The following is a 26,053-nucleotide window of genomic DNA, read 5'->3' as shown; positions in this document are numbered from 1 at the left end:
TGACTTGTCTAATTAGAGGGAAGACTTATTCACTATCCATCTCATATTAGCTGATGAGACAAACATGGTTGTTAATGTTGGTGTAATTTTCCAGAGAATAATAAAGTAGATTTGATGAACTCACCACGTGACTCAAACAGTGCTTTTGTGATTTTCTTAATGTTCTGTTCCTCTACCTTCTTTATGCATGAACTGGTGGTCTGCAGCTGTGCCGGCAGGACATTGCTTGCTTTTCCGTATCATGGAAAATTGACCGGCTCTGGTAATGGAGCAGTGGAATGGCCCAGCGAATGCTACCCGACCGCTGCAGCTGCTCCTGGCCACAGCAACTGGGGCAGAAAATTCAACTTAGCGCTTTGTCGTAAACGGAAAAGAATCACGGTTTCCTATCTTCTTGTCTCTATTTTGTCTGCCTATTCTTTCACATTCTTCCACAATTTTCATTTGACAGTTGTATCTTTCTCAGGTGTGATTTTGCTCTTACATCTTTAAACTAAAAGTTTTACCCTGTGGATGTATCCTTCCTATTAAGCCGTGCAACCATCTCAGTCATGCCGTTTGTGTATCCACGGGCCTGTGTGCACATATGTGCACCAGCTCTTACATGGAGCTTGTCAGCTTGTCACAGCAATATGTAAGAACTTCCTCTTGGGATTGGAACAACCTACCAGCACGGAGCACGGATATCCAGATTAAGATGGTGTTTTTCAACAGTCAAACAATTCTCTGAAATAAACAACTTAGTCTGAACTACAGTAGCCTCTCTGCAACCCACCTCTCACTTTCTCTCTATCTTCTTACTTGCTGTCTCTGTGTATTAGAGGTCCAGGTTTAGTGGACCAGCTTCATGCTCGAGGGACCTGCTCCTTGTTAGAGCTGCTGGTCCCTCAGCTGTCCTCATTCAGTGTTGGTGGGTGAGTCTCTTATTGTCGCCATTTGCTTAAGGGAATGAGTGGTACTTGTGTGCAATGTAGTGTTGAAACACAGGACTCTCACAGTCAGGCTGAATGAGAAAATCGTGCAAACCTTTAGTAGATTGTGAATATATAAGTAGGAAAAGGAGGGAAGGGAAGGATAATAATGTGACATAAAATCAGTATGACAGGTGACAGCAGCAGAAGGTATTAGCTTGTGTAGAAGGGATGCGAGTCAAACTCATGTCAGCTTTCTCTAAATCTTCTTGTGCGAAATTCAGCTGATTATGCTTCTGTTGCAATGCATAGATCCAGTCTCCAAGTCATCATTCTAAGTGGCTTTGAGCCAACGCCACACACACACCAACTAACATTCCCTTTTCCTTAAAGTACTTTTTGATTGTAACAAAAAAAACATTATTTCGCACCTCAAACTTAAAAGGGTAGTCAAGCTTTTTAGTGTGTCACTTCCAAGAGGATTGAGTGACTTCAGACACCTACGTCGTTGTAACGCAGGATTTTCTACTATTAATGTAGTCTTTAAGCCCAAAATGAGATAACATTGATTGCATTATTAAGGTAATTTTCTCAAATCTGTGCTTTCAAATACTAAGTGGGCGTGCACTCTTGGTGACGAGTAACTTGGTCTTCCTATGCCGTCAACCTTCAATTACCAGAAATATTGATGATATATACAAGGCGGCCTCTATACCTGCCTGAGGGAGTGAAAAATAAAATAACAGACTTAAGGACACAAGTAGGTAAATGCTTTTGCAATTTTGTTGTTCAAAGAGATAAAATAATAATTAAAATGTGAATGAAAATGGAAGGTGAACACATCTATGTAAAGTTGGACAAATAAATCATAAAAAGGAAAGAAAGAAAAATAATACAAAGTTCCAAAATGGTTCAAAAATTCAGAGTAAACTTTCTCTATTGTAATCAAAGCACAGATTGTTCTCCTAACATGGATTGGAAGTAGAATGAGACTAATTACTGAGGTAGTCTGTAATTTAAAAACCATCCAGAATGTAAATTTACCTCCAGCATTAGACAACAAGACTGAAGCAATTTGTGTGCACTGACACAGAAGAGTTTATTTTGGTATTAAATAAGCAGGAAGGTTGTGTGTGTGTGTGTGTGTGTGTGTGTGTGTGTGTGTGTGTGTGTGTGTGTGACACACAGGCTGGGCTCCCTTGGGCCAGGTCTTGGCAACAGCAGAGCAGTGATCAGGTGCCTGAGCAGACAGCATTTAATGAGATGCTTAAAGCCAACAGGGCATCCAAGTGCCATGTGACCTGCCCGTGTGCCACGACGACGTTAAGTGTCCACGTTGATGATGAATGGACCATCAAATCCCATGCATTTGTTTGCCGTGTTTGTGCGGGGGAGCAGAATGATTCACCTAGCAGTGCTTCTTCCAGCATGCTGTTGGCTGAAAATTAATTACTCAGGGAGAAAGAGAGAGAGGGACAGAGAGGTGGAGAGAGCGAGAGACCATTTCCTGGCTCGCCTCAAGGTTTTTTACGAGTCCACTAACTACTTTTGATTTGATTGCTTGAATAAATAACACAATTTACTGTGAGATAGTCCGGCTGTTGGCCCTTTGCACCTCCATAAATCCATTCCCTTTCTTCTCATATGCAAATTGAAGCGGAGAGGATGCATACTTCTCAATATTTTTCCAACAGTGTATGGAAACTCTATAAGATCAATAACTACATCCCCTCATCAGCTAAGCCTGTACGGCAAGTAATTGAATTGATTGGGCCATAGTAAGTGCTTGGCCTCGCCACTTCACCTATTATTAGCAAAAGGTGAGAGCCTTGGAACATACTGTATGTAAAATAAAAGCACAACCACTGCCAGCCTTCTGGGGAATTAGGCTCTAATAATGCCCACATTAAGAGGTTTAATCAGATTTGGTGTCAGGATATGATGTGGCAGTCATCCAGGATCATTTCTTCACTCAGGTGTGTATATACACTCACCGGCCACTTTATTAGGTACCCCATGCTAGTAACGGGTTGGACCCCCTTTTGCCTTCAGAACTGCCTCAATTCTTCGTGGCATAGATTCAACAAGGTGCTGGAAGCATTCCTCAGGGAGTTTGGTCCATATTGACATGATGGCATCACACAGTTGCCGCAGATTTGTCGGCTGCACATCCATGATGCGAATCTCCCGTTCCACCACATCCCAAAGATGCTCTATTGGATTGAGATCTGGTGATTGTGGAGGCCATTTGAGTACAGCGAACTCATTGTCATGTTCAAGAAACCAGTCTGAGATGATTCCAGCTTTATGACATGGCGCATTATCCTGTTGAAAGTAGCCATCAGAAGTTGGGTACATTGTGGTCATAAAGGGATGGACATGGTCAGCAACAATACTCAGGTAGGCTGTGGCGTTGCAACGATGCTCAATTGGTACCAAGGGGCCCAAAGAGTGCCAAGAAAATATTCCCCACACCATGACACCACCACCACCAGCCTGAACCGTTGATACAAGGCAGGATGGATCCATGCTTTCATGTTGTAGACGCCAAATTCTGACCCTACCATCCGAATGTCGCAGCAGAAATCGAGACTCATCAGACCAGGCAACGTTTTTCCAATCTTCTATTGTCCAATTTCGATGAGCTTGTGCAAATTGTAGCCTCAGTTTCCTGTTCTTAGCTGAAAGGAGTGGCACCCGGTGTGGTCTTCTGCTGCTGTAGCCCATCTGCCTCAAAGTTCGACGTACTGTGCGTTCAGAGATGCTCTTATGCCCACCTTGGTTGTAACGGGTGGTTATTTGAGTCACTGTTGCCCTTCTATCAGCTCGAACCAGTCTGGCCATTCTCCTCTGACCTCTGGCATCAACAAGGCATTTCCGCCCACAGAACTGCCGCTCACTGGATGTTTTTTCTTTTTCGGACCATTCTCTGTAAACCCTAGAGATGGTTGTGCGTGAAAATCCCAGTAGATTAGCAGTTTCTGAAATACTCAGACCAGCCCTTCTGGCACCAACAATCATGCCACGTTCAAAGTCACTCAAATCACCTTTCTTCCCCATACTGATGCTCGGTTTGAACTGCAGGAGATTGTCTTGACAATGTCTACATGCCTAAATGCACTGAGTTGCCGCCATGTGATTGGCTGTGTTGAGTGTTAACGAGCAGTTGGACAGGTGTACCTAATAAAGTGGCCGGTGAGTGTATATGTATATATTATTGGCAGGGATTCATTTTGGCCTCCTTTGTGGGTGCTGCCTTCTCCAAAGGCTCCTGTGACATTACAATATGATGACATGATGCGACATGGTGTGTGGCTGAAAGAATGAAGCATTACATTTCTCTTGAAAGATTTACAATAATCTGCTGACTCACTGCCGATAAAACAGTGTGATGGACCTCTGAGAAGAAACTTACAGCTCCTCGCTTCCTGTAAGATGATCCTAAGTCATTTCACATTAACCAAAGTCCCGCAACAACTGTTACACTTAAAGTAAAGGGGCAAACATATTTAGTTGGAATGCTTCAAGCATTCCAAGTATTGTTCTTCTTTTCTTTATTAGTTGGAATGCTTCAAGCATTCCAAGTATTGTTCTTCTTTTCTTTATTCCGCCATATTATTATTCTATTTCTTCCGCCGCACCTTTCAACTCCTTCACGCTTTCAGCTATTAAGACCATTCAAATATTAAAATGTTCAGCTCATTCAGGGGAGGGGTGCTATGACTTTTCAGCTTTTTAGCTCTTATAATTGAATTAATATAAATTAATATCTTCAACCTTTTTAACATGGTTTCCTAATGGATTAAATTTTCAAATCCTTTCAAAACTTCTTCAACTTTCAACTTTTTCAGCTTTTCCAATCTTTCAGCTAGAGACACCATTTAAACTTTAAAATGTTGACACAAGTCTTAACAATTTTATTAAAAAAACAGCTTGTTGATATCTATTATACTTTTTTCATAACCACTAATTATGTTTCAGTAGTTTTGGGGTTTCTTTCGAATTTAGAGTGGAGTTTTCCGGATGGTCCCGCGATTTAGAGTGAGCGCCTTGTCAGGATTCAGTAAAAAAAAAAGAGGCACTTTTATCTTTACGGCCACAATATTCACTTTTCAGCCTTCATTTAAAAAGAAAACATTAGCCGTGCTTGTGCTGGTTGGACTCGTATAAGTTTGAAATCTCAGAGTCATTTACTTTTTGCGTGAGGAGCCCGATTGTGAGACAAAGTCTGCCCCGAGCCCCATAAGCTTCCATACAAATCTGGCGACATTTAAAAAAAATAAACACAGCCGGTACACTTTTTGTAAACGGCTGTTTGAGCAGTTTTAAAACACACAGAGACATAAAAACTACACTCATGCGTTTGATAGGGTCTTGGGTCTCTCAAAATGTCATTATTTTTTGGCTACCCCATATAGTTTTGCTCCAGGAAGCATTTGTTTGAGGTGTGGATTTTGTCTAAATCTCTTCACTCTCTTCGCCGTGAGCTAATTAGCGACCAGCTGTTGATCTATGGCCATAAAGACGTAGCTCAGGGACGTGCAGGTTTAACCGTGGTTAGATAACGGTACGTATGGACGTGCAGGTTTAACCGTGGTTAGATAACTGTACGTATGGACGTGCAGGTTTAACCGTGGTTAGATAACGGTACGTATGGACGTGCGTGTCGTGAGTTGGGACGGAGACCCGGGATGAGCAGACAGTAAGTAATGTGGAGGCTGGACCGTAAGATATTTGAGACATGTGAGAGCCATAAGTACTAGATTGCTAGCTAGCTATACTGCTAACAAGGCTACTCCCCGCTGGAGACATAAACCGTGGGTGTGACGTTGTTCCTTCGGTGTTGTCATTAAGCTGCAGGCACGTGAGTTTATTTTCTTACGCGAGTGATACTATTAATAACCTTTTCGCGGACCGCAAGAAGGTCCGTAGGTTAATAAGCACGTCAAAAGTTACGGGGAGTGGCGTGACGTTGTTCCTTCGGGGATTGAGCTGCAGATACGTGAGTTTGTTTTCTTACGCGAATGACAGGAGATCGTTTGGTCTTTATTTTACACAACAGAGCGTCAACTTAATATACTATTAATAACCTTCATCGGACCGCAAGAAGGTCCGTCAGTTAATAAGCACGTCAAAAGTTACGGTGGACCAGCCGGGGTTAGGGGGGAGGAGGGGGTTCGCTGGTGGGCGAAACTGCGCACTGAGGAGTGAACAATTGTAATCGAGATGGGGGCTGTAGTATTTGTGTGTGTCCACTAACATTTAATTGTCCAAGTGAAACACGTAGTACTTGTATTAGTCATTGGCGCTGTATGCGTCCATGTTTATTTCACAAAACCGCGCATCTTTATGACGTCATCAAGACATGACGGTTAACTTATCCGGAAGTATCCAGGGGCGTTTCTGATGGGACCGCCACGAAGCTTTCAGTAATTTCTACACTATTTGCAAACTTTTGAGGCACTCACCAACCATGCAAAATGTTTTTATATTTTATTTTGACTTGTTGCCAGGATCTTCTCCTGTCTTGTTTATTCTGTGCACATGGGCAGGTGCCACTGTGTATGGTAGGTTGTGTCATCAGTGTATTAATGAGTGAGAGATGTCATCTAGTATTAAAGCTCTTTGAGTTGTCAGAAGACTAGCAAAGCGGTGTACAAGTTCATTAAGTTTGAATGAAAAAGATTCAGCAATGTTTAGAAGTAATTTAAGCTTTTATTAGTTCTGTATTTTGTCAAATTCATAGAAGCTTCCCCCATTTCTGTTTTTTCCAATTCTTTCAAGTTCGTTTCAGCTTTTCTCATTTCTGTATTTTTAGCAATTTTTAAATGTATTTCAGCCTTTTTTATTTCAGCAATGTTTAGAATAATTTCAGCTTTTATTATTTCTGTGATATCAAATTCATAGAAGCTTCTCCCATTTCTGTTTTTTTGATATTCTTTCAAGTTCATTTCAGCTTTTCTCATTCATGTATTTCAGCTTTTTCTATTCTTTCAGCAATGTTTAAAATAATTTCAGCTTGTTGCATTTTAAGCAACTTTTTGAAATTAATTCCAGCTTTTATTATTTCTGTGATTTCAAATTCATAGAAGCTTCTCCCATTTCAGTTTTTTTGCAATTGTTTCAAGTTCATTTCAGCTTTACTCATTTCTGTATTTTCAGCCATTTTAAAATGTATTTCAGCTTTTTCTATTCTTTCAGCAATATTTAGAATAATTTCAGCTTGTTTCATTTCTGTACTTTAAGCAACTTTTTGAAATTAACTTCAGCTTTTTGCATTCCAACGCATTTTCAGCAGGAAATGCATTTTCTAGTTCCGCCATATTATTATTCTATTTCTTCCGCCGCACCTTTCAACTCCTTCACGCTTTCAGCTATTAAGACCATTCAAATATTAAAATGTTCAGCTCATTCAGGGGAGGGGTGCTATGACTTTTCAGCTTTTTAGCTCTTATAATTGAATTAATATAAATTAATATCTTCAACCTTTTTAACATGGTTTCCTAATGGATTAAATTTTCAAATCCTTTCAAAACTTCTTCAACTTTCAACTTTTTCAGCTTTTCCAATCTTTCAGCTAGAGACACCATTTAAACTTTAAAATGTTGACACAAGTCTTAACAATTTTATTAAAAAAACAGCTTGTTGATATCTATTATACTTTTTTCATAACCACTAATTATGTTTCAGTAGTTTTGGGGTTTCTTTCGAATTTAGAGTGGAGTTTTCCGGATGGTCCCGCGATTTAGAGTGAGCGCCTTGTCAGGATTCAGTAAAAAAAAAAGAGGCACTTTTATCTTTACGGCCATAATATTCACTTTTCAGCCTTCATTTAAAAAGAAAACATTAGCCGTGCTTGTGCTGGTTGGACTCGTATAAGTTTGAAATCTCAGAGTCATTTACTTTTTGCGTGAGGAGCCCGATTGTGAGACAAAGTCTGCCCCGAGCCCCATAAGCTTCCATACAAATCTGGCGACATTTAAAAAAAATAAACACAGCCGGTACACTTTTTGTAAACGGCTGTTTGAGCAGTTTTAAAACACACAGAGACATAAAAACTACACTCATGCGTTTGATAGGGTCTTGGGTCTCTCAAAATGTCATTATTTTTTGGCTACCCCATATAGTTTTGCTCCAGGAAGCATTTGTTTGAGGTGTGGATTTTGTCTAAATCTCTTCACTCTCTTCGCCGTGAGCTAATTAGCGACCAGCTGTTGATCTATGGCCATAAAGACGTAGCTCAGGGACGTGCAGGTTTAACCGTGGTTAGATAACGGTACGTATGGACGTGCAGGTTTAACCGTGGTTAGATAACTGTACGTATGGACGTGCAGGTTTAACCGTGGTTAGATAACGGTACGTATGGACGTGCGTGTCGTGAGTTGGGACGGAGACCCGGGATGAGCAGACAGTAAGTAATGTGGAGGCTGGACCGTAAGATATTTGAGACATGTGAGAGCCATAAGTACTAGATTGCTAGCTAGCTATACTGCTAACAAGGCTACTCCCCGCTGGAGACATAAACCGTGGGTGTGACGTTGTTCCTTCGGTGTTGTCATTAAGCTGCAGGCACGTGAGTTTATTTTCTTACGCGAGTGATACTATTAATAACCTTTTCGCGGACCGCAAGAAGGTCCGTAGGTTAATAAGCACGTCAAAAGTTACGGGGAGTGGCGTGACGTTGTTCCTTCGGGGATTGAGCTGCAGATACGTGAGTTTGTTTTCTTACGCGAATGACAGGAGATCGTTTGGTCTTTATTTTACACAACAGAGCGTCAACTTAATATACTATTAATAACCTTCATCGGACCGCAAGAAGGTCCGTCAGTTAATAAGCACGTCAAAAGTTACGGTGGACCAGCCGGGGTTAGGGGGGAGGAGGGGGTTCGCTGGTGGGCGAAACTGCGCACTGAGGAGTGAACAATTGTAATCGAGATGGGGGCTGTAGTATTTGTGTGTGTCCACTAACATTTAATTGTCCAAGTGAAACACGTAGTACTTGTATTAGTCATTGGCGCTGTATGCGTCCATGTTTATTTCACAAAACCGCGCATCTTTATGACGTCATCAAGACATGACGGTTAACTTATCCGGAAGTATCCAGGGGCGTTTCTGATGGGACCGCCACGAAGCTTTCAGTAATTTCTACACTATTTGCAAACTTTTGAGGCACTCACCAACCATGCAAAATGTTTTTATATTTTATTTTGACTTGTTGCCAGGATCTTCTCCTGTCTTGTTTATTCTGTGCACATGGGCAGGTGCCACTGTGTATGGTAGGTTGTGTCATCAGTGTATTAATGAGTGAGAGATGTCATCTAGTATTAAAGCTCTTTGAGTTGTCAGAAGACTAGCAAAGCGGTGTACAAGTTCATTAAGTTTGAATGAAAAAGATTCAGCAATGTTTAGAAGTAATTTAAGCTTTTATTAGTTCTGTATTTTGTCAAATTCATAGAAGCTTCCCCCATTTCTGTTTTTTCCAATTCTTTCAAGTTCGTTTCAGCTTTTCTCATTTCTGTATTTTTAGCAATTTTTAAATGTATTTCAGCCTTTTTTATTTCAGCAATGTTTAGAATAATTTCAGCTTTTATTATTTCTGTGATATCAAATTCATAGAAGCTTCTCCCATTTCTGTTTTTTTGATATTCTTTCAAGTTCATTTCAGCTTTTCTCATTCATGTATTTCAGCTTTTTCTATTCTTTCAGCAATGTTTAAAATAATTTCAGCTTGTTGCATTTTAAGCAACTTTTTGAAATTAATTCCAGCTTTTATTATTTCTGTGATTTCAAATTCATAGAAGCTTCTCCCATTTCAGTTTTTTTGCAATTGTTTCAAGTTCATTTCAGCTTTACTCATTTCTGTATTTTCAGCCATTTTAAAATGTATTTCAGCTTTTTCTATTCTTTCAGCAATATTTAGAATAATTTCAGCTTGTTTCATTTCTGTACTTTAAGCAACTTTTTGAAATTAACTTCAGCTTTTTGCATTCCAACGCATTTTCAGCAGGAAATGCATTTTCTAGTTCAAATCAAACTTTGCTTATTTATTTTTTGTTTTGTGCAGTGACTTGATTTGTAATCCTACAAGCAACTAAACGGGGGCCACATTTTACTCGTCCTTTGGGGTCCAGGCTGAAACAAAGTAATCCTTTTGAAGCCCACTTGCTCTATTGGATCCTACTCGTTTAAATCCGGCAAGACCTTTCCTCGTTGTTTTAATCATATCAATCTACTCGTCTTTCTTTCTGTCGTCCTTTTATGTATTACCCCCCCCCCCCCCCCCCCCTCCCTGGTTGGGACCCGTCCTGCCTCCGCAGTCCACGTCCTCCCCTCGTCCTCCTCCGTCCCACCCTCGATCCGGGCCATCTCCGCGCTGGATCACTTTACAAAAAAAAAAAAAAAAAACACGCGGAAAAGAAGCTGCGGGGAAACCGAACCGACGTCGGAACAAGGCGGTGAAGCGCTGTTGCTGCTCGGCAGCGTGAAGGCGTACCGCGTTGCGCAGAGCCGCCGACGAGCGGCTCCTCCTGTGGTTTCGGTTGTCGGAGGAGGAGGTCGCGCAAACTGTGTTTGAGGGAGTGTAAATGATTTGATCGTCGCCCTGGATCCACCTGATCGGCGCAGTAGACGACGGGAGGCAGCATGAAGTTTGCCGTCGCGGTGTTGTGTTGTCTTGCTCTCGGGGAGGCTGCCGGGGAAGGTAAGGATCGGACGGACTCAACTGTTGAAGCCGAGCTATGTATCTTTTACGTGTCTTTTTTGTCATCTCAACTTTGAGATACATTTGTACCCAACGCATTTTGGGGATTTTTTTGTGAGCATTTGGGGTCCTGTTGCGTGATCTAAACAGCCCCCCCCCCCCCCCCCCCCCAGAGTGAAGCAACGCTATTTGCCATGTCCTCCGTCCTGCCCAATGCTTCTAATGTCATGTCGCGTGAATCAGGTGCGGTTGTACTTGTAATCGTGCGGGACGCCCCGGGACGAAGTGATGGGGTCAGCTGAGAGGAGATTTGCTGAGGGGGGGGGGATGAGCCACTGAGCCTTGCTGCACATCACGCTGCAAGAGCACAATATGGCACAATAAACGTCAAAATTCGTGTGTGCGTGTGCGTGTGCGTGAATTGCTGTCGGTTTATTGTACATAATTTACACCACTCTCTAGATGGGGCGGCTCTCTGCAGCACATCCTGTACATCTATGTATATCATGCTGTATGCTTATGAAAGGGAGCAGGAGAGCTAATTAGTGACAATCTGATGAAAACGATTAATCTGTAACCTTCAGAGGAACAATTATCTGTCCGAGACTCCCTCAATCCACCGTAAAGTTAAGGAGGAATCGCATTTTAAACTGACAGGGAGCTTCCTTCAAGGGAATTATGTCACCTGACAGGTCGGCATGCCATGCTAATGATGCCATGTTCAGCTTGTAAATGTTCAGTTCACCCAAATTACAAAATACATTCTCACTTTGCTCTTGCTAAATGCCAACATCTCAATTTTATATGCAGGCATTTTTACATTTTGGTCTACTTGCTGATAACTAACTGATTTCTCTAAAAGTGGTTCCTAAACACAAGGTGTAGGACCATAGCACACATGCGGTCACCTCTGGTCATTTCATGCTGTCAATGGTGCCTCAGTCAAGCGTGAATGGACATGTCTTTGGAATATATACACACCACGGTATTTGCCTCGAGGGCATTGGGACTAATGGGGTTTACCAATTTGAAAAGTCTTGGCTTCCCCACAGACATGATCATGAATCCACTCCATTCTTAACAAGACCTGCCCTGCGTAATTGGTTCAGGAAGAGATGATTGGTTAAGGCTGGACATTGACCGTGAGTAGTTAGAGTCGGGATAGCCGTTGGTCAGGGCAAGAGACCTCAACTAATCAAGTTACTGGTACCTTGTAGAGAATGAACGCCTGGCCAATGTCAGTGCCTGAGTGCCCAAGGGAAAGCAGCAGGATTCATAATAACATCCCCTAGAGATATCTGTCCTGTTGCATTATGGGTAAATATGTTGCACGATGAGCAGTGGCGCAGCCTAGATTGTAACGCATGTTTCCCTCCCTTATTCTCTCTGCATTCTTGCCTCCAAATCATCCCCTTTTCCAAAAGTCTGGAAACATCTTTTTAGAAAAGGCAAAAACACAAAGTTAGAATATCTTCCTGTGGAGAGTAAAAGAAACTTCCCTATTTTCTTTTACCACCCCCCTAGCTACGAATATCCTGCTGCGGTTCTCCAGTGAACAGATGGTGGATGGGACAAGGTGATCGGACCGCTGTGTCGTCCATGGGGGGTTTAGAATGAGAAGATGGCACAGTGTTTGTTTGAATGCTGGACCAGCCTGTGTCTGTATCAATAATCTGCACACTGTAGTTTCTCTGCCTTACTTATCATTATATAACACACACACACACACACACACACACACACACACACACACACTACAATAGTTTGTTATATCATCTGTATAGGGAATTTCTAAACACACAGACACACATTAATGCATCCTAATTTCCGAATCCCACCCCCCCCCCCCCTGTTACTTTCTAATCAATAGGATGGGTCCTTTCCACACAAACACAAACACACACAGACAGCATCAGTCTCTATCTGAGGGAGCAGGCCGGCTCTTGGAGAGGAATCTATCCTTGTGGTGTTAGCTTGGCCCTTGTGTTCTTGTTGATGGTGATTATGAGACAGAGCTGCTTCCTGCATGGTAGATAGGAAGAGTGTATCGACGGGCCTTTTTAAGCCCTTACAAACTGTGCTTTACATGGGATCTGATGCAATGAAAGGTAATCTGAATCTGAACAGGCTGGTAGTTTCATTTCAGATTTCCACAAAGGAAACCGTAGTAGACTGAAGAAAGGGGATATAAGGGTACAAATATGTGTAAGCAGCCTTAAGCCAGCTTGGTTTTCATTTCCTTGCATGGCAGCCTGTTATCCCACCTAAAAACCTATGTTTCTAATTAATGTCAGATAAAAGGAAGTTACCTATGTCTCTCTTAAATGAAGAATGCACTTTTATTGGAAGTTGTTTGTTTGTGAGTTTGCACGTGCACGTAATACATGTTTTTCTTACTGCACTAAATAGTCGAAAAGGATCAAAATGTAACTCAAGACGTACCCAAGTGATGTCTTTGTATTCTAATCCACCGAGCGACGGGTTCTTTGAAGAAACTGATTCTTCCCCAATCCGCTGAGAATTAGACAACAAGATGAAACAAAGTGCATTATAGGCCCAACGCTAGGTGAGCAGGATCCAGAGAACTTCTGTTCAAACAGAAGGAAATTATTAATGCACTGACTAAGTGTGTTGTTCTACTGCAAAGCAGATTGACTTAAACACTGTGTGTTTGTGTGTGTGAAAACAGATAAACAGTGAATATTTCTCCCACCTTCTGATAGACGAGAACCACACCTGTAAATATGGTACTACTCAAAAACAAAGATGTCAGGAGACAGAAAAACATCCCTTTTGCCTTCTGTACCGACCGCTTCCCTGCCCCCTTATTCAGTTCCTCTCACTTACTGAAGGGAATTGCTCTAGGTTACTCCGTCTCACTCCTTCCCTTATCAGCTCGCCCCACTCCTCTGCTCCAATCCCCTTGTTTGAGAGTGGCTATTGATTCCAGCTGTGCTTTTCTGTCCATCAGCCACCTTCTCTGGTGCAACACTACCATTGGCAGTGCCAAATATCGTCCTCTTAACAGAGTAGAGGACTCACCACTGAGCGTTGATAGAGCTACTGAGGGAGCCTCTGCTGTGCAGCTTGAGTATAAATACCAAATAATGCTCTTAGCGCCCAGCAAATGCTGCTGTCGACCGCATCTTCCATGAGTTATAATGAGTAACAGGGAAGCAGTGTGTTGTCTTGCCCAAGGACAATTGGACAGGACATTTAGTTTCTCATGAGCCTGCCTGCTGTCAGTAAAATTAAGCGTGCATACTTAAAGCCACTGAGAAATCTCGGGTGATGTACTGACTTAAACCAAACTGGATCAATGTTTTTTTGTAGCTGAGAGACCTGATATCTACCGGCTGTCTGCTCTTGACCGAGTGACTGACGAAGTGAAAGCATTGTTCCTTCAATGTCTCCTGCCCAAAGTGTTCGTCACTCTCCAACTGACTATTATGTCTCGTGCCTGGCTGCATAACGCGCTCCGAGCTCAGCTTGGTTCCCCTGGCGAATGTTCTGTCTGAGGTGATCATGTCAGCATGATCATTTTGTCAGCCCGGGGAGCTGAGATGCATCCGCTCGGCCATGGCCAGCTGTCAGTCCGGGGTTGGCAGTGTTTGTGTGTGCCTGACTCTAGGCCCCCGACTTAATTTTTCCCTCCACTTGCTCTTTAGACTCTGGGGAGCTGGTTCACTTTTTCCATACACGAACTAACGTGTCTTTTTATGTTCTCGAAGATGTAAGAAACAGCTGACAAATGCACCGCTTCTAAAAGGATAAAGCTGCCTTTGAAAAACAATTAAATAAGTGACTTTATTTTTCATTATTTTCCCTGAGACCCATCACAATGGTTCCCTTGCAACAGCCTTGCAGCTACTACTGACTTCTAAATTTGATTTACATTATGGGGATGGCTACTCCTCCAAAACAAAACCTCATTATCCATATCCGCATCATCCATATTTAGACTTTAGAGAAAACATCCACATTTAATCTTGGATTTCTTACTAAATATATGTTCCCCTTACAGTGTCTGTATGTAATGAAAACTTGTCAAATGCTTTGATTAAGTGGCATTTTAAATTTTGTATATATAATACCACTACATAATACTGAAGAAAGATACTGTAGTATATGTTTTGAATGGATGTTCCTTAGTCTGAAATATCTCAAAAGCCATTAAATGGATTGGTGATATTTTAACAGATACTTATGGTACCCAGAGGATGAATCCTAACAACTTTGGAGATCCTCTGACTTTTTTCTAGCACCAACATGAGGTTGGCATTTGTGGATGTCTATCCCCCAGAATGCCTTTCAACAACGTTGATGATTCCCTGACATCAGCTCAAAATACACATTTTTTATATCTGCAAGACTTAAAAAACCTTCTCACCAGATCTGGTTGTAATTTGTGTTTATTGCCAATGAGAAAAGCAGCATTACTACAGAATAATCTACCAAACTAACCTCTTCTCTACTTACTCTTCATCTATATTCTATTCTCTTGCTCTTTGCAGCGCAGGAGGACTCTGTGTCGCTGGCCGAGATGGAGGATTCCTTGTTGAGGAACCTCTTCAGAGGTTACCAGAAGTGGGTGCGGCCTGTCCTACACTCTAATGATACCATCACTGTATGCTTTGGACTGAAGATCTCACAGCTGGTTGATGTGGTGAGAAAACAACACTGGGACACCCAAACTCACAGGATGCTCTTTCTAGAAGAACATTCTGCATCCTCATGTTCTGTTTACCCGCATGAATTCTACTTTTTTGGAATACAACCTAATGAAATATCGGTTTGCATTTTACTGTCCTCTTTAAGGCCTGTTTGTACTGTTAAGGTTCCCGTAATTTAATCCGATGGGAAAGGGAATAGGTTTATATGTGTAGTACTCTCTCTCTCTCTCTCTCATCTCTGAAATTACTTTGTATTTTAGTCCAATTGACAGAGACAGAACAAAGGGAGGAGAATCGATGGGCTGACCTTTGAAAAGCCAATCAGAAAGACTTGTGTGGCTGTGTCCATGTGTTACATTCATCTTAGATGGATGGGGGTAATTTTAAAAGTACAAAGCATTGATCACATCTCGAGTGCTTTTGAGCAAAGCAGAACCAGACATAGAGACGCTTTCAGAAGATCAACACAGCAAACATTCTCTTTGTGTACCTGTTGAAGATGCTCAATGAGTATACAATTCCATTTGTAAAATGGTTACTCAAATCTTGTTACGGTCTTCTCATCTTAGTGTGGCTATTACATTTGAATTATAATGAGAGAGTAAAGGAAGACGGAGGGGAAATTGAAACTGACCATCACTAAGACTCATAAGAATTGGCACAACGGGTGATTGTTTTTAAAAAATAGAGTCGTGGGAAGTTTTGAGTGCATGAAAACAAGTAAACTTGGTTCAGGGATGCCTCATCATCTGATCCGGATTGGACAGAAGCTATTAAGTATGGCCAACAATGGAAGTACAGTAGAGAAGTTGAATTGAGAATAAAAGTGTGAGCAAAAACAAGGATACTGAAAGGGATGAGGATAAATAGCTCATTTAAATGGGCCAAGAGAAAAACAAAAGAAAGAGCAAAGCATCAAGCATCGTTAAAATTGTGGTCTAAAGTGATGTGAAGGGCACACACTCACACATGCACGAGTGCACACACACATAGGCACACACACATAATCACACACACCAGCTGCTCCCACAACTCCACGAAGGGTCACACAAACCTTTAGAAGAGTGCCATCGTGTGGTATTCTAGCTGAGTTACTGTGATGAAACCCCCCCCCCCCCCCCCTACCCCCACCTTGGATCACTTTGGATTCCTAGCGGATGGTAATGCAATCAGGTTTTCCTCAGCGCCTCTGTAGCAGACCTTTATTAACTATTCCATAGATTTTCTTTCATCTGCAGTTTAACTCTTGTTTCTTCAAAGGTTTTCCTGTACAAAACTGTACTCCATAATAAAAATCCTTTTATGACTTCAGAAATTCATTACTGTCTTTTAACCTCTCTCTGTGCATTTATCTCTAGTTTCTTTATACTTTATATACAGATACTAATTAAGCAAATGAGGCTGCTGTGCCTGTTAAAGTATTGCCGGCGATATTGATCACTGTATCTTGTGCTTCTCTCGCTCACTAAATTCTGTAGATGTGTGCTGAAGAAAGTCACTTGACCCTCAAGCTGTTTCAGTGTGGTTACATAGTGGCAAGCGAGAGAAGCAATTGACCCACTATGAACAAATATATCTATTTTATTAAGTTTAAGTTCTTTCTCTCTTATCTCCACCGTTTGTTTCCAGATTCTGGCTTGCTCCTCACCTCCTCCTCCACATCTCACCTTTCATACTAACATGTACTATACCAGTGATACAAAACCTCTTCCCTGTTTTCCTACAGGATGAAAAAAACCAACTGATGACTACAAATGTTTGGCTCTGGCAGGTAACATCTCTAAAACGGCATATTCAAATTGTTATGTTCTATTTTAACATTTGTGAAGTGTGCAACATTTTAGGTTCTCCCTAGTAGATTAAGGTTATTTGAACTGTTTGCTAAATATTTTAAAAGATGAATTAGCTCCAAAATGCTGTGGTAGCTAATATAAAATTTAAATGTGAAATATATTTGGGTCCATGATATTACTTAAAGACAATTAAAACAGATAACAGTTAACAAATGTTAACCCACCAGTTGGATAGATTCACGTAAAATGTGAATTGCTATATACAAATATAAACACAAGACAAAATTGACTCTGAAAAATCAAAATGAAATTGCAGATATTCTAAATATCTAAAGAAATGCAAAAAATTGCAGATGATTGGTTTGATTAAAGCAAAGATGCTTGATAACAAATATCAAAAAATGCTTGTGTATGTTGATTCTTCAGTGCATTCTTAAACGTTCTCCTTGGCAGGACGTTGTGTATAATAGTGAAACACTGCCCCAAAAGGTTTCAACAACAAAATATTAGAGCAAAGACACATATGGCCACTAACAAGGCAAACTGGGGACAATGAAGCAATGAAAAAGATAGTTTCCATTTGCTTGGTGTAGTCTTGTGTCAAATCATGTCACTTATCATGCACTGTTATTTATCTATTCAAAGGAGTGGGTTGACTTGAAGCTGAAGTGGAACCCGGATGACTATGGCGGTATTACCTCCATCAGAGTGCCTTCAGAGACTATTTGGCTGCCTGATATCGTCCTGTATGAAAAGTGAGTTATGCAGCACTCTGCACGCATTAGTAGCACATTCGGAGGCTCTGGTACGTCTCATTGAGTTAGATCAATATTCCTTCCCTTGATGCTTCATTTTAGCAAGCCCTTTTAGGTTGATCAGGTATTCCACCCAGGAAATACGCCTGTTTTTTTGTTTTAAAAACGAATACTTAATTGACAATAATAAAAACCTATTGAATTGAATGAATACTTTCATGTTGCCTTGAATATTATTTTTCAAGAACAGCTATGCAATGATTGCCGGGTGAAATGTATGTCATTCTTGTCCTATGTCACTTAGAACATCATCGTAAAATCATATTTTATTAATACATCTTTAACAGACAACACGTTGGTGTGTTTGTTTTCTATCAAGTCCTTACCACCTTATCCTTTCTCTGCCCTTCTCATGTTCTCCCAGTGCGGACGGGCGCTTTGAGGGATCCCTGATGACCAAAGCCATTGTGCGTTGGGACGGTACCATAACATGGACTCCACCCGCCAGCTACAAGTCCGCCTGCACCATGGACGTGACCTTCTTCCCCTTCGACCGGCAGAACTGCTCAATGAAGTTTGGCTCGTGGACTTACGATGGGAACATGGTGGACCTGGTTCTAGTTGATCACTACGTGGACCGCAAAGACTTCTTTGACAACGGGGAGTGGGAAATCCTTAACGCAACGGGACAACGGGGAAGCAGGAGGGATGAGGTGTATTGGTACCCGTTTGTCACCTACTCTTTCATCCTGAAGAGATTGCCGTTGTTCTACACCCTCTTCCTCATCATCCCGTGCCTCGGCCTCTCCTTTCTAACTGTGCTGGTGTTTTATTTGCCATCCGACGAAGGGGAGAAACTGTCACTTTCCACTTCTGTGCTGGTGTCGCTCACTGTCTTCCTCCTTGTCATAGAAGAAATCATCCCTTCATCTTCAAAAGTGGGTTCCCTTTGACATCCAAGCCATCTAAGCTATTTTGAAGTTTGAAGTTAATCTATCCTTCTTTTTTCTGTTCAGCTATCCTAATTGTAATCTTAATCGTATTAAGTCCAGATCATAACCACAGCCCTCTCAATCACCTGCAGCATAAACTGCACGTCAACTCAATTACTGTAAGAAGCTAGTGCCGTCAGACACGTCTAGGCACGTCATCTTATTATGCACCATAAGTATTATTTTATTATTATTAGTACAATTTATCCCAAAATGCATTGTAAAAATGAGTGAAAGAGCAATAGACACTATCAAGGACATTAGTTTAGTGATCCTGAAATCTAATCCACCGTATAGTCAACATTTTATACTTTGATGGAAACAATGAATCTTACTGACTTTTGTGATCTCATTTCCTGACCTTTGGTGTTACCGTAAAGTTGACATATTTATTATTGGTTGCTTGCACTTGTGGGATTTAGGCGCTAGCATTAAGTAGCTTGTTTGTGAAGACCAGTCAATGTGTATTTAAAAAAAAAAAAAAAATAGTTCTTACCTTCTTATCTGCCTCTTGTAGAAATAACACACGTGTCAAGCAGTCGGCTGTAAAACTGATTCAGTAAGCTTTACATTTTTTATCTCACCAGGTAATCCCACTGATCGGAGAATATCTGCTCTTCATCATGATCTTCGTCACTTTCTCCATCATCGTCACCGTCTTCGTCATTAACGTCCACCACCGCTCCTCTTCCACTTACCACCCCATGGCCCCCTGGGTAAAGAGCCTGTTCCTCCAGAGACTGCCCAGGCTGCTGTGTATGAGGGGGCATACTGACAGGTAACATAGGATTGATCGTAGAGACGGGTCAACCTTTTGAGTGTCCAAGAGTTAGCATATCCATAAGCCTAATAATTGCCTTCCTGAAAAAGCTAAATTTCCCTTTTTTGGCCCTAGTGTTTTTGTTTGGGTAAAACAAGCAAGATGTAACTTTGAGGTAGCTTTTTTTAGCTCCTGACCCACCCATGCTCACTCCTCTAATATCTGCCAATACCAATTAGAAGATAATCATGCAAAAAAATAAAATTAAAAAGCTAGTATCAACTTCCTCAGATACCACTTTGAAGATATGGAGATGCACAGCCCAGAACTGAAAACCCGTAGAGGTGTGGGAAGGAGAGGAGCTCCTGGCCACAGAGGCCCCGCCTCGGGGAAGGAGGAGGAGAACAGAGCCTGGCTGGCCATGCTGGAGAAAGCCACAAGTTCCGTCCGCTATATCAGCCGTCACATCAAAAAGGAGCATTTCATACGAGAGGTGAGTCGGCAGACACGGGATGAAAGCCTTTGTCTGCGTGTCGTTTTACATTCTATTGTCATGCGTACGCCTCTTGTGCCTCTGGCGACAGCCGGGGCCTGTGGCAATACGTTTTAGGGTTTTCTGTCTGCATGTCAATATAGTATTACAGCAGCCCCTTTGAATAATTCACAAACGTTTACTCGGATTCAAGGATGAATTGATTGGAAGTTGATCAAATGTCAAGGCTTAAGATTTTATATACTTGATGCCAATGTTCCTTTTTGTCCCGGCTGTGTGTGTCTGTCTGTATACATCTCTCTCCATGTCTCGTTCAGGTTGTTCAAGACTGGAAGTTCGTGGCTCAGGTGTTGGACAGGATCCTCCTGTGGGCTTTCCTCACAGTGTCGATCCTGGGAACTGTTCTAATCTTCACTCCTGCTCTGCAGATGTACTTCAGCACACCTTGATGGACAAACATACACAAACTCTGAATAATGGCTCCGTTGTTTTTTCTGTTTGTTTTGTTTGACGGCATAAAGAAACTCAATACAACATTCACTGTATATTTATTTTAGAATGGTTTGAAATGTCTAGTTGTGTCACGGTTTGGTCTCTCTTCCTGTTTTAGTTTGAAGTTTCATGTTCCTTGTGGTCTTGGGTTAACTTCACTTCCTGCCTTGTCCTGTGATTGCCTGAGTGTTTCCACCTGTGTCCAATCACCTGCACCTCCCTTGTGTATTTAAGCCCCGTGTGTCTGTTGTCCCCTGTCGCGTCATTGTCTAACGTCAGTCATTGTTGGTGCACGTTCTTTCGGCTTCTGTTGGTTTTTGTGCAGAATAAAAAGCACATTCTGAAGATCCTGCGTCTGAGTCCTGCCTGCCTTCAACCTGCACCCTCGACACACCTGACAGAATGACGCGACCACCGAAGGACTCAGCAGGGTTCAACGTTAAAGACCCGTTTTGGGAAGTCCTCAGCGCACGCTGGGAGCAGATGATGGAGCTGGCCGCCCACATCCAGGGCTTGTACGACACCATCGCCCCAGGACCCCCGTCTCCCCCCGAACCGGCCCCAGGACCCCCGTCTCCGCCCGAATCGGCCCCAGGACCCCCGGCCCCAGGACCCCCGTCTCCGCCTGAACTGGCCCCAGGACCCCCGTCTCCGCCTGAACCGGCCCCAGGACCCCCGTCTCCGCCTGTTCCGGCCCCGAGACCCCCGTCTCCGCCTGTTCCGGCCCCGAGACGCCCGTCAGCGCCCGTTCCTGCCCCGAGAACCCCGCCAGCGCCCGTTCCAGCCCCGATAACCACGCCCCCGGTCCCGGCCCCGCGGCGCCTGACCATGACCCCTCCCTTCCACCCTCTTGGGACCGCCTGGAAGTCGGTCCTTGAAGGGGGGGTGGGGTCAGGGGTTGGGCCGGAGCCCCCCGCCTCGACGACGCCGGAGCCGCACAGCTCGGCGCCCCCCGCCTCAACGACGCCGGAGCCGCTCAGCTCGGCGCCCCCCGCCTCGACGACGCCGGAGCCGCACAGCTCGGCGCCCCCCGCCTCGACGACGCCGGAGCCGCACAGCTCGGCGCCCCCCGCCTCGATGACGCCGGAGCCGCACAGCTCGGCGCCCCCCGCCTCGGCGCCCCCCGCCACGACGACGCCCGGCCGCCGCCCCGCCAGACCCCCCCAGACACTGAGGCCCGGCCGCCGCCCCGCCAGACCACCCCAGACCCTGAGGCCCGGCCGCCGCCCCGCCAGACCCCCCCAGACCCTGAGGCCCGGCCGCCGCCCCGCCAGACCCCCCGAGACCCTGAGGCCCGGCCGCCGTTCCGGCCGCCCCCCCCGAAGGACCCGACACATGGCCGCCATCACCCGGAGTTCCCCTCGCGGTCCAGGATCGTCGGGTCCCCACCCTCCCTCCCCTTGTCTGATTTTCTCCGGTTCTGCTCCCCTTTAGGACCGTCTGGAATTCGGTCCTTGAGGGGGGGGTTCTGTCACGGTTTGGTCTCTCTTCCTGTTTTAGTTTGAAGTTTCATGTTCCTTGTGGTCTTGGGTTAACTTCACTTCCTGCCTTGTCCTGTGATTGCCTGAGTGTTTCCACCTGTGTCCAATCACCTGCACCTCCCTTGTGTATTTAAGCCCCGTGTGTCTGTTGTCCCCTGTCGCGTCATTGTCTAACGTCAGTCATTGTTGGTGCACGTTCTTTCGGCTTCTGTTGGTTTTTGTGCAGAATAAAAAGCACATTCTGAAGATCCTGCGTCTGAGTCCTGCCTGCCTTCAACCTGCACCCTCGACACACCTGACAAGTTGAACTGTAGTGATGGATGCCACTTGTCAAGGAATGAAAGCAACAAGCAGGTTATCATAGCTATCATAGTATGATTTGATCATCCATGTTTGTATTACTCCAACATTGTCAATATAAGCACCGGCATTTATTATTTCACTCAAAGAATTTGTTTTTTTTGTGTCACATGCGCCATGTTCTTCAGCCTACTGTAAATGCTGTAGTGACGATGATCATTCCAAAAAAAATCGAATAAAAAAAAATTCCAGTTCTGTTTTTGAGGCTCACTTAATGCTAACAACCTGGAAATATGGAGAACAACCCCGGTTGACTAAAGGTTTGCAGCATGGCAATTTGTGTTTGTTTAATTGCTTAACTGCTATTTTGTTTGTTAATACTGTTTGCGATAACAAAACCTAAATACTTAAATATTCTAGTCCTTAAAGGGATATTTACGTATTTGTGATGGACAACTGAAGCCTTTATCTGTTCACATCGGGAGGCGTGAAGACTGCCGTTTAATGTAAGCAAAACGCTGGCAAAAAAGAAGTACCTCATACAACCCCCCTATTCATAACCAACTGCTTGGTAATTACTAAACGAAAAACAACAGTGCCCTAGGGTTAATCTATTACTTTAAGGCAGCACCTTGGACTGCCAGATGAAGTGGACCAACCTATATTTAGTTTGTGGCTGTAATGAGACACTATCACCACTAGACGGCAGCAAATATCTCTTTAAAAGTTCATTTGGTTTAAATGGCTGTAATCATGTGATGAGAAGTACTTCAAATACAAAATACATTCACACCCAAATGAAACGCGTTAGCTGTTAAAAACACAAATGATGTATCTCCACTCACAGTTCCTACCCAGATGAGTACCTGCATGGGAGAGGTTGCAGTCATTAATATCGAAAGCAGCAGTGCTGACATCCAAGGGAGGGAAACACAGATCCTCTGTGAAGCCCATAATGTTGATTTTTGGACTTTAAGAACATATGTTCTGTGGTGGGGTGTAGCTCATGAAGCATTATCACCCCCTTCTGATCAGCTGTAAGCGTTCCCAACTTGAAAGCTGTGGGATGGTGCATATCATCATATTAATTACAGAAGGGGACAGTTGCTTGTTAATTACCCACACACTTATTTTCCCAGCTGGCTGAGTTTTTCCCGTCTAAGCTGCTAACCTTCCATTTATTGGCAGTAGCGACCCACCAAATATTGTTACATAGTGGCCTAGTTCTTAAGAGACATGAGTATGTTCTCTGACTTAATAAAATATGTCTGGCATGCTTAAGTGAAAGTCTCTCCACTGGTGTCCTGCACTTATGCAGTCTGATCTCAGCCCACTCTTCATCATTTAAAGTTGCATATCTAACTCGACAGGTGTGTGTGCGTGTGTGTGTGTGTGTTTGCACGCAGGTATCTCTTCGTTTGGGTGTGACAAAATGAGGATTGCACTAGAAGGGTACAGCGGGTGTCTGTGTGAGTGTCCCTGCAAGGACAGATGGACTGTGACAGAGCCGGATGTGAACCCCTCAAGAGTTCATTAAAAAAACGTACTAAACGCACATTTAAAACAATGCTTGATTGACACGCAGGCTTGTAATAGACAATTAAAGCTTATTTACAGTGGAGCTTTCACACAGGATATTGAGTTGCAGTGGAAAGATTGAAAAGCTGTTCATATTAGATCTCTGGGGAACTAAAAAAAACTAAGCTGCTTGCCTCACATTTGTCATCACTGCTGCAAAATTAAAACTCATCTGGATGGAAAGGATAAAACCCATTCTCCACAAGGCCAGTCTCGTTCATAATGAAGCATCCCTTGGTTGTACACCACAGGGAAGTTACACGGTTGGGTCCAGGCTCTGTGGTTCAGGGAGAGAGCTGATCATGCATTCACTTACTGATTGAACTGACAAAGACCAAAGTAACAATGCTTACGAGCTATTACTTATAACGTCAAACATTCAAACTGTGTGTGTGTGTGTGTGTGTGTAAGAGCCTCATAGTCTCCCAAGTACATAACTAAGAGCGGCAGTAAAACCAACGTCATATTGTTTTTATGGGTTGCAAATCTGCTCAACTGCTTGCCTTACTCTTCCTGTCTCTTGGTGTCGTACTCCCTTTCATGAAAATTCAGCCTGATCTGGGAATGAGCATCCTTTAGTTTTGTCTTCTGTAATGACAAGTCAAAGTTTGGGTTAAAGGTTACCTAGACACAAGATAAATAAAAGTAAAGGAATTGATTGAGAGGCCGAAGAGGAAAAGAGAAGGAGTAGCAACTGTGATTGAGGTTGGTAGGTAAGTTGTTTGTGTTAGTGGTGGTTATAGATTTTACATCTTAATACTGCACACTTGAAAGTAGAGCAGATTTTAAATCTTCATCTCCCCAATAGGCACAGTAATCAATACATTCATAGAAAAAGGGTAAAGAATGACTATGAGCAATTTGAGAATTGTCATAAAAATGAATCAATATGGAATCATCATCCAACTCTTCAGTTCCCCCTCAGTTATGGAGAGAGATTCCACATTTTTCAGCTCGTTGATCTGGCTTTCAGCAGACGTAAAGTAAGCTTTACGGTAAGATAGTTCACTCTCTCCGCTATCATGCCCGTGTTTCCATAAATAAACCTATGCTTGTCCAGCACCTAAAAGCAGACAGAAAAAGTTACCAACTAGAAGGTGAAGCATATATCTTTAGCTCTGCTTTTGGTCTCCACCAGCCTCTGAGGGAAATGTGATTCTCTCCAGCTTCTAAAGGCTCCACCGCGTTCACCAGCCAGTGAGCTGGGTTGTTGGAAGTGTCTCACTGAGAACAGCTGTCTGCTGTAGGACACTAAACAATGAGCTGAATCGCGATATAAAAGGGATACAAAGTCAAGGGAAGCCGGAAATTCAGGTGACGACATTTCCGGTAAAATGTTATTTGGCGAAAGCTGCATCCAAGCAGTGTATGTTCACATACATGAATAGCGCAATGGTTTAACCACGGTGAAGCATGCTGAAACATATTTGGAACATACGCCTCAGCATATATTTATGCTTGATGATCATGCTCCAGATGTTATTTACTTGTTTATGATATTAATGGAATGGGCTCCGAAATGACTATGCACAATGTTATAAATCAAGATATACAGTATGTAGTAAACAGGGGCCCTTTAGTTGGACTAGAAAAGGATGCTCTATACATTATGGTGGACTGGACAGTAAACAAACAGGTACACATTAAGAAAAAGGCACAGAGAGACGGTACACCCACACTTTCACAGATGCACACACATTGTACCAACTCCAATCCCTGCAGGCGGAACCAAAAGGACATTTATTTAATGTGAGCTGATAGCAGTCTACACGTACACTACTACTGCGTCCAGACTGAAGCCGGAGGCGGACGAAAAGACGAGGAGGGGAGACGGGAATTTACACACTGAAGACTGAGAATGATGCAAACGAGCGAGGCAGAGAGTGATATATTGTGAGGACCAGAGAGGCACTGCGGCGGCTCTCGCAGTGGCCTGAGGACAACGCATCATCTGATGCTCACAGGCAGAACCGAAGGGAATGAGAGGAAACAGAGGGGGTGAAGAGAGATGTGAGGTCGAGCAGAAGGAGGAGGAGGCAATGGATGAGTTGGTACAGCATATGGAGAGGGGGTTAAAGTAAGGAGAAAACAGATGTGGGATGACTAACAGGACAAAAGTTGTGAG

At 43.1% G+C, this 26,053-nt stretch overlaps 1 protein-coding gene across 1 annotated transcript; it reads left to right on the top strand.

Annotated features, from left to right (window-relative positions):
- Positions 1-10,316: 10,316 nt before the first annotated feature.
- chrnb3a (cholinergic receptor nicotinic beta 3 subunit a) lies at positions 10,317-20,650 on the top strand. The gene is made up of 8 exons (XM_037471606.2): positions 10,317-10,611; positions 15,126-15,277; positions 17,011-17,055; positions 17,723-17,832; positions 18,257-18,770; positions 19,412-19,602; positions 19,876-20,077; positions 20,395-20,650. Exons 1-8 carry the CDS (start codon positions 10,554-10,556, stop codon positions 20,524-20,526), a joined length of 1,404 nt encoding a protein of 467 aa, XP_037327503.1. The 5' UTR covers positions 10,317-10,553; the 3' UTR covers positions 20,527-20,650.
- The last annotated feature ends 5,403 nt before the right edge of the window (positions 20,651-26,053 follow it).

Source organism: Pungitius pungitius, chromosome 9 (assembly GCF_949316345.1).
Source record: "Pungitius pungitius chromosome 9, fPunPun2.1, whole genome shotgun sequence".
Lineage (NCBI taxonomy): Eukaryota > Metazoa > Chordata > Actinopteri > Perciformes > Gasterosteidae > Pungitius > Pungitius pungitius.
Note: the sequence above shows the minus strand (reverse complement) of the source record. Positions and strands in the feature narration are given on the sequence as shown.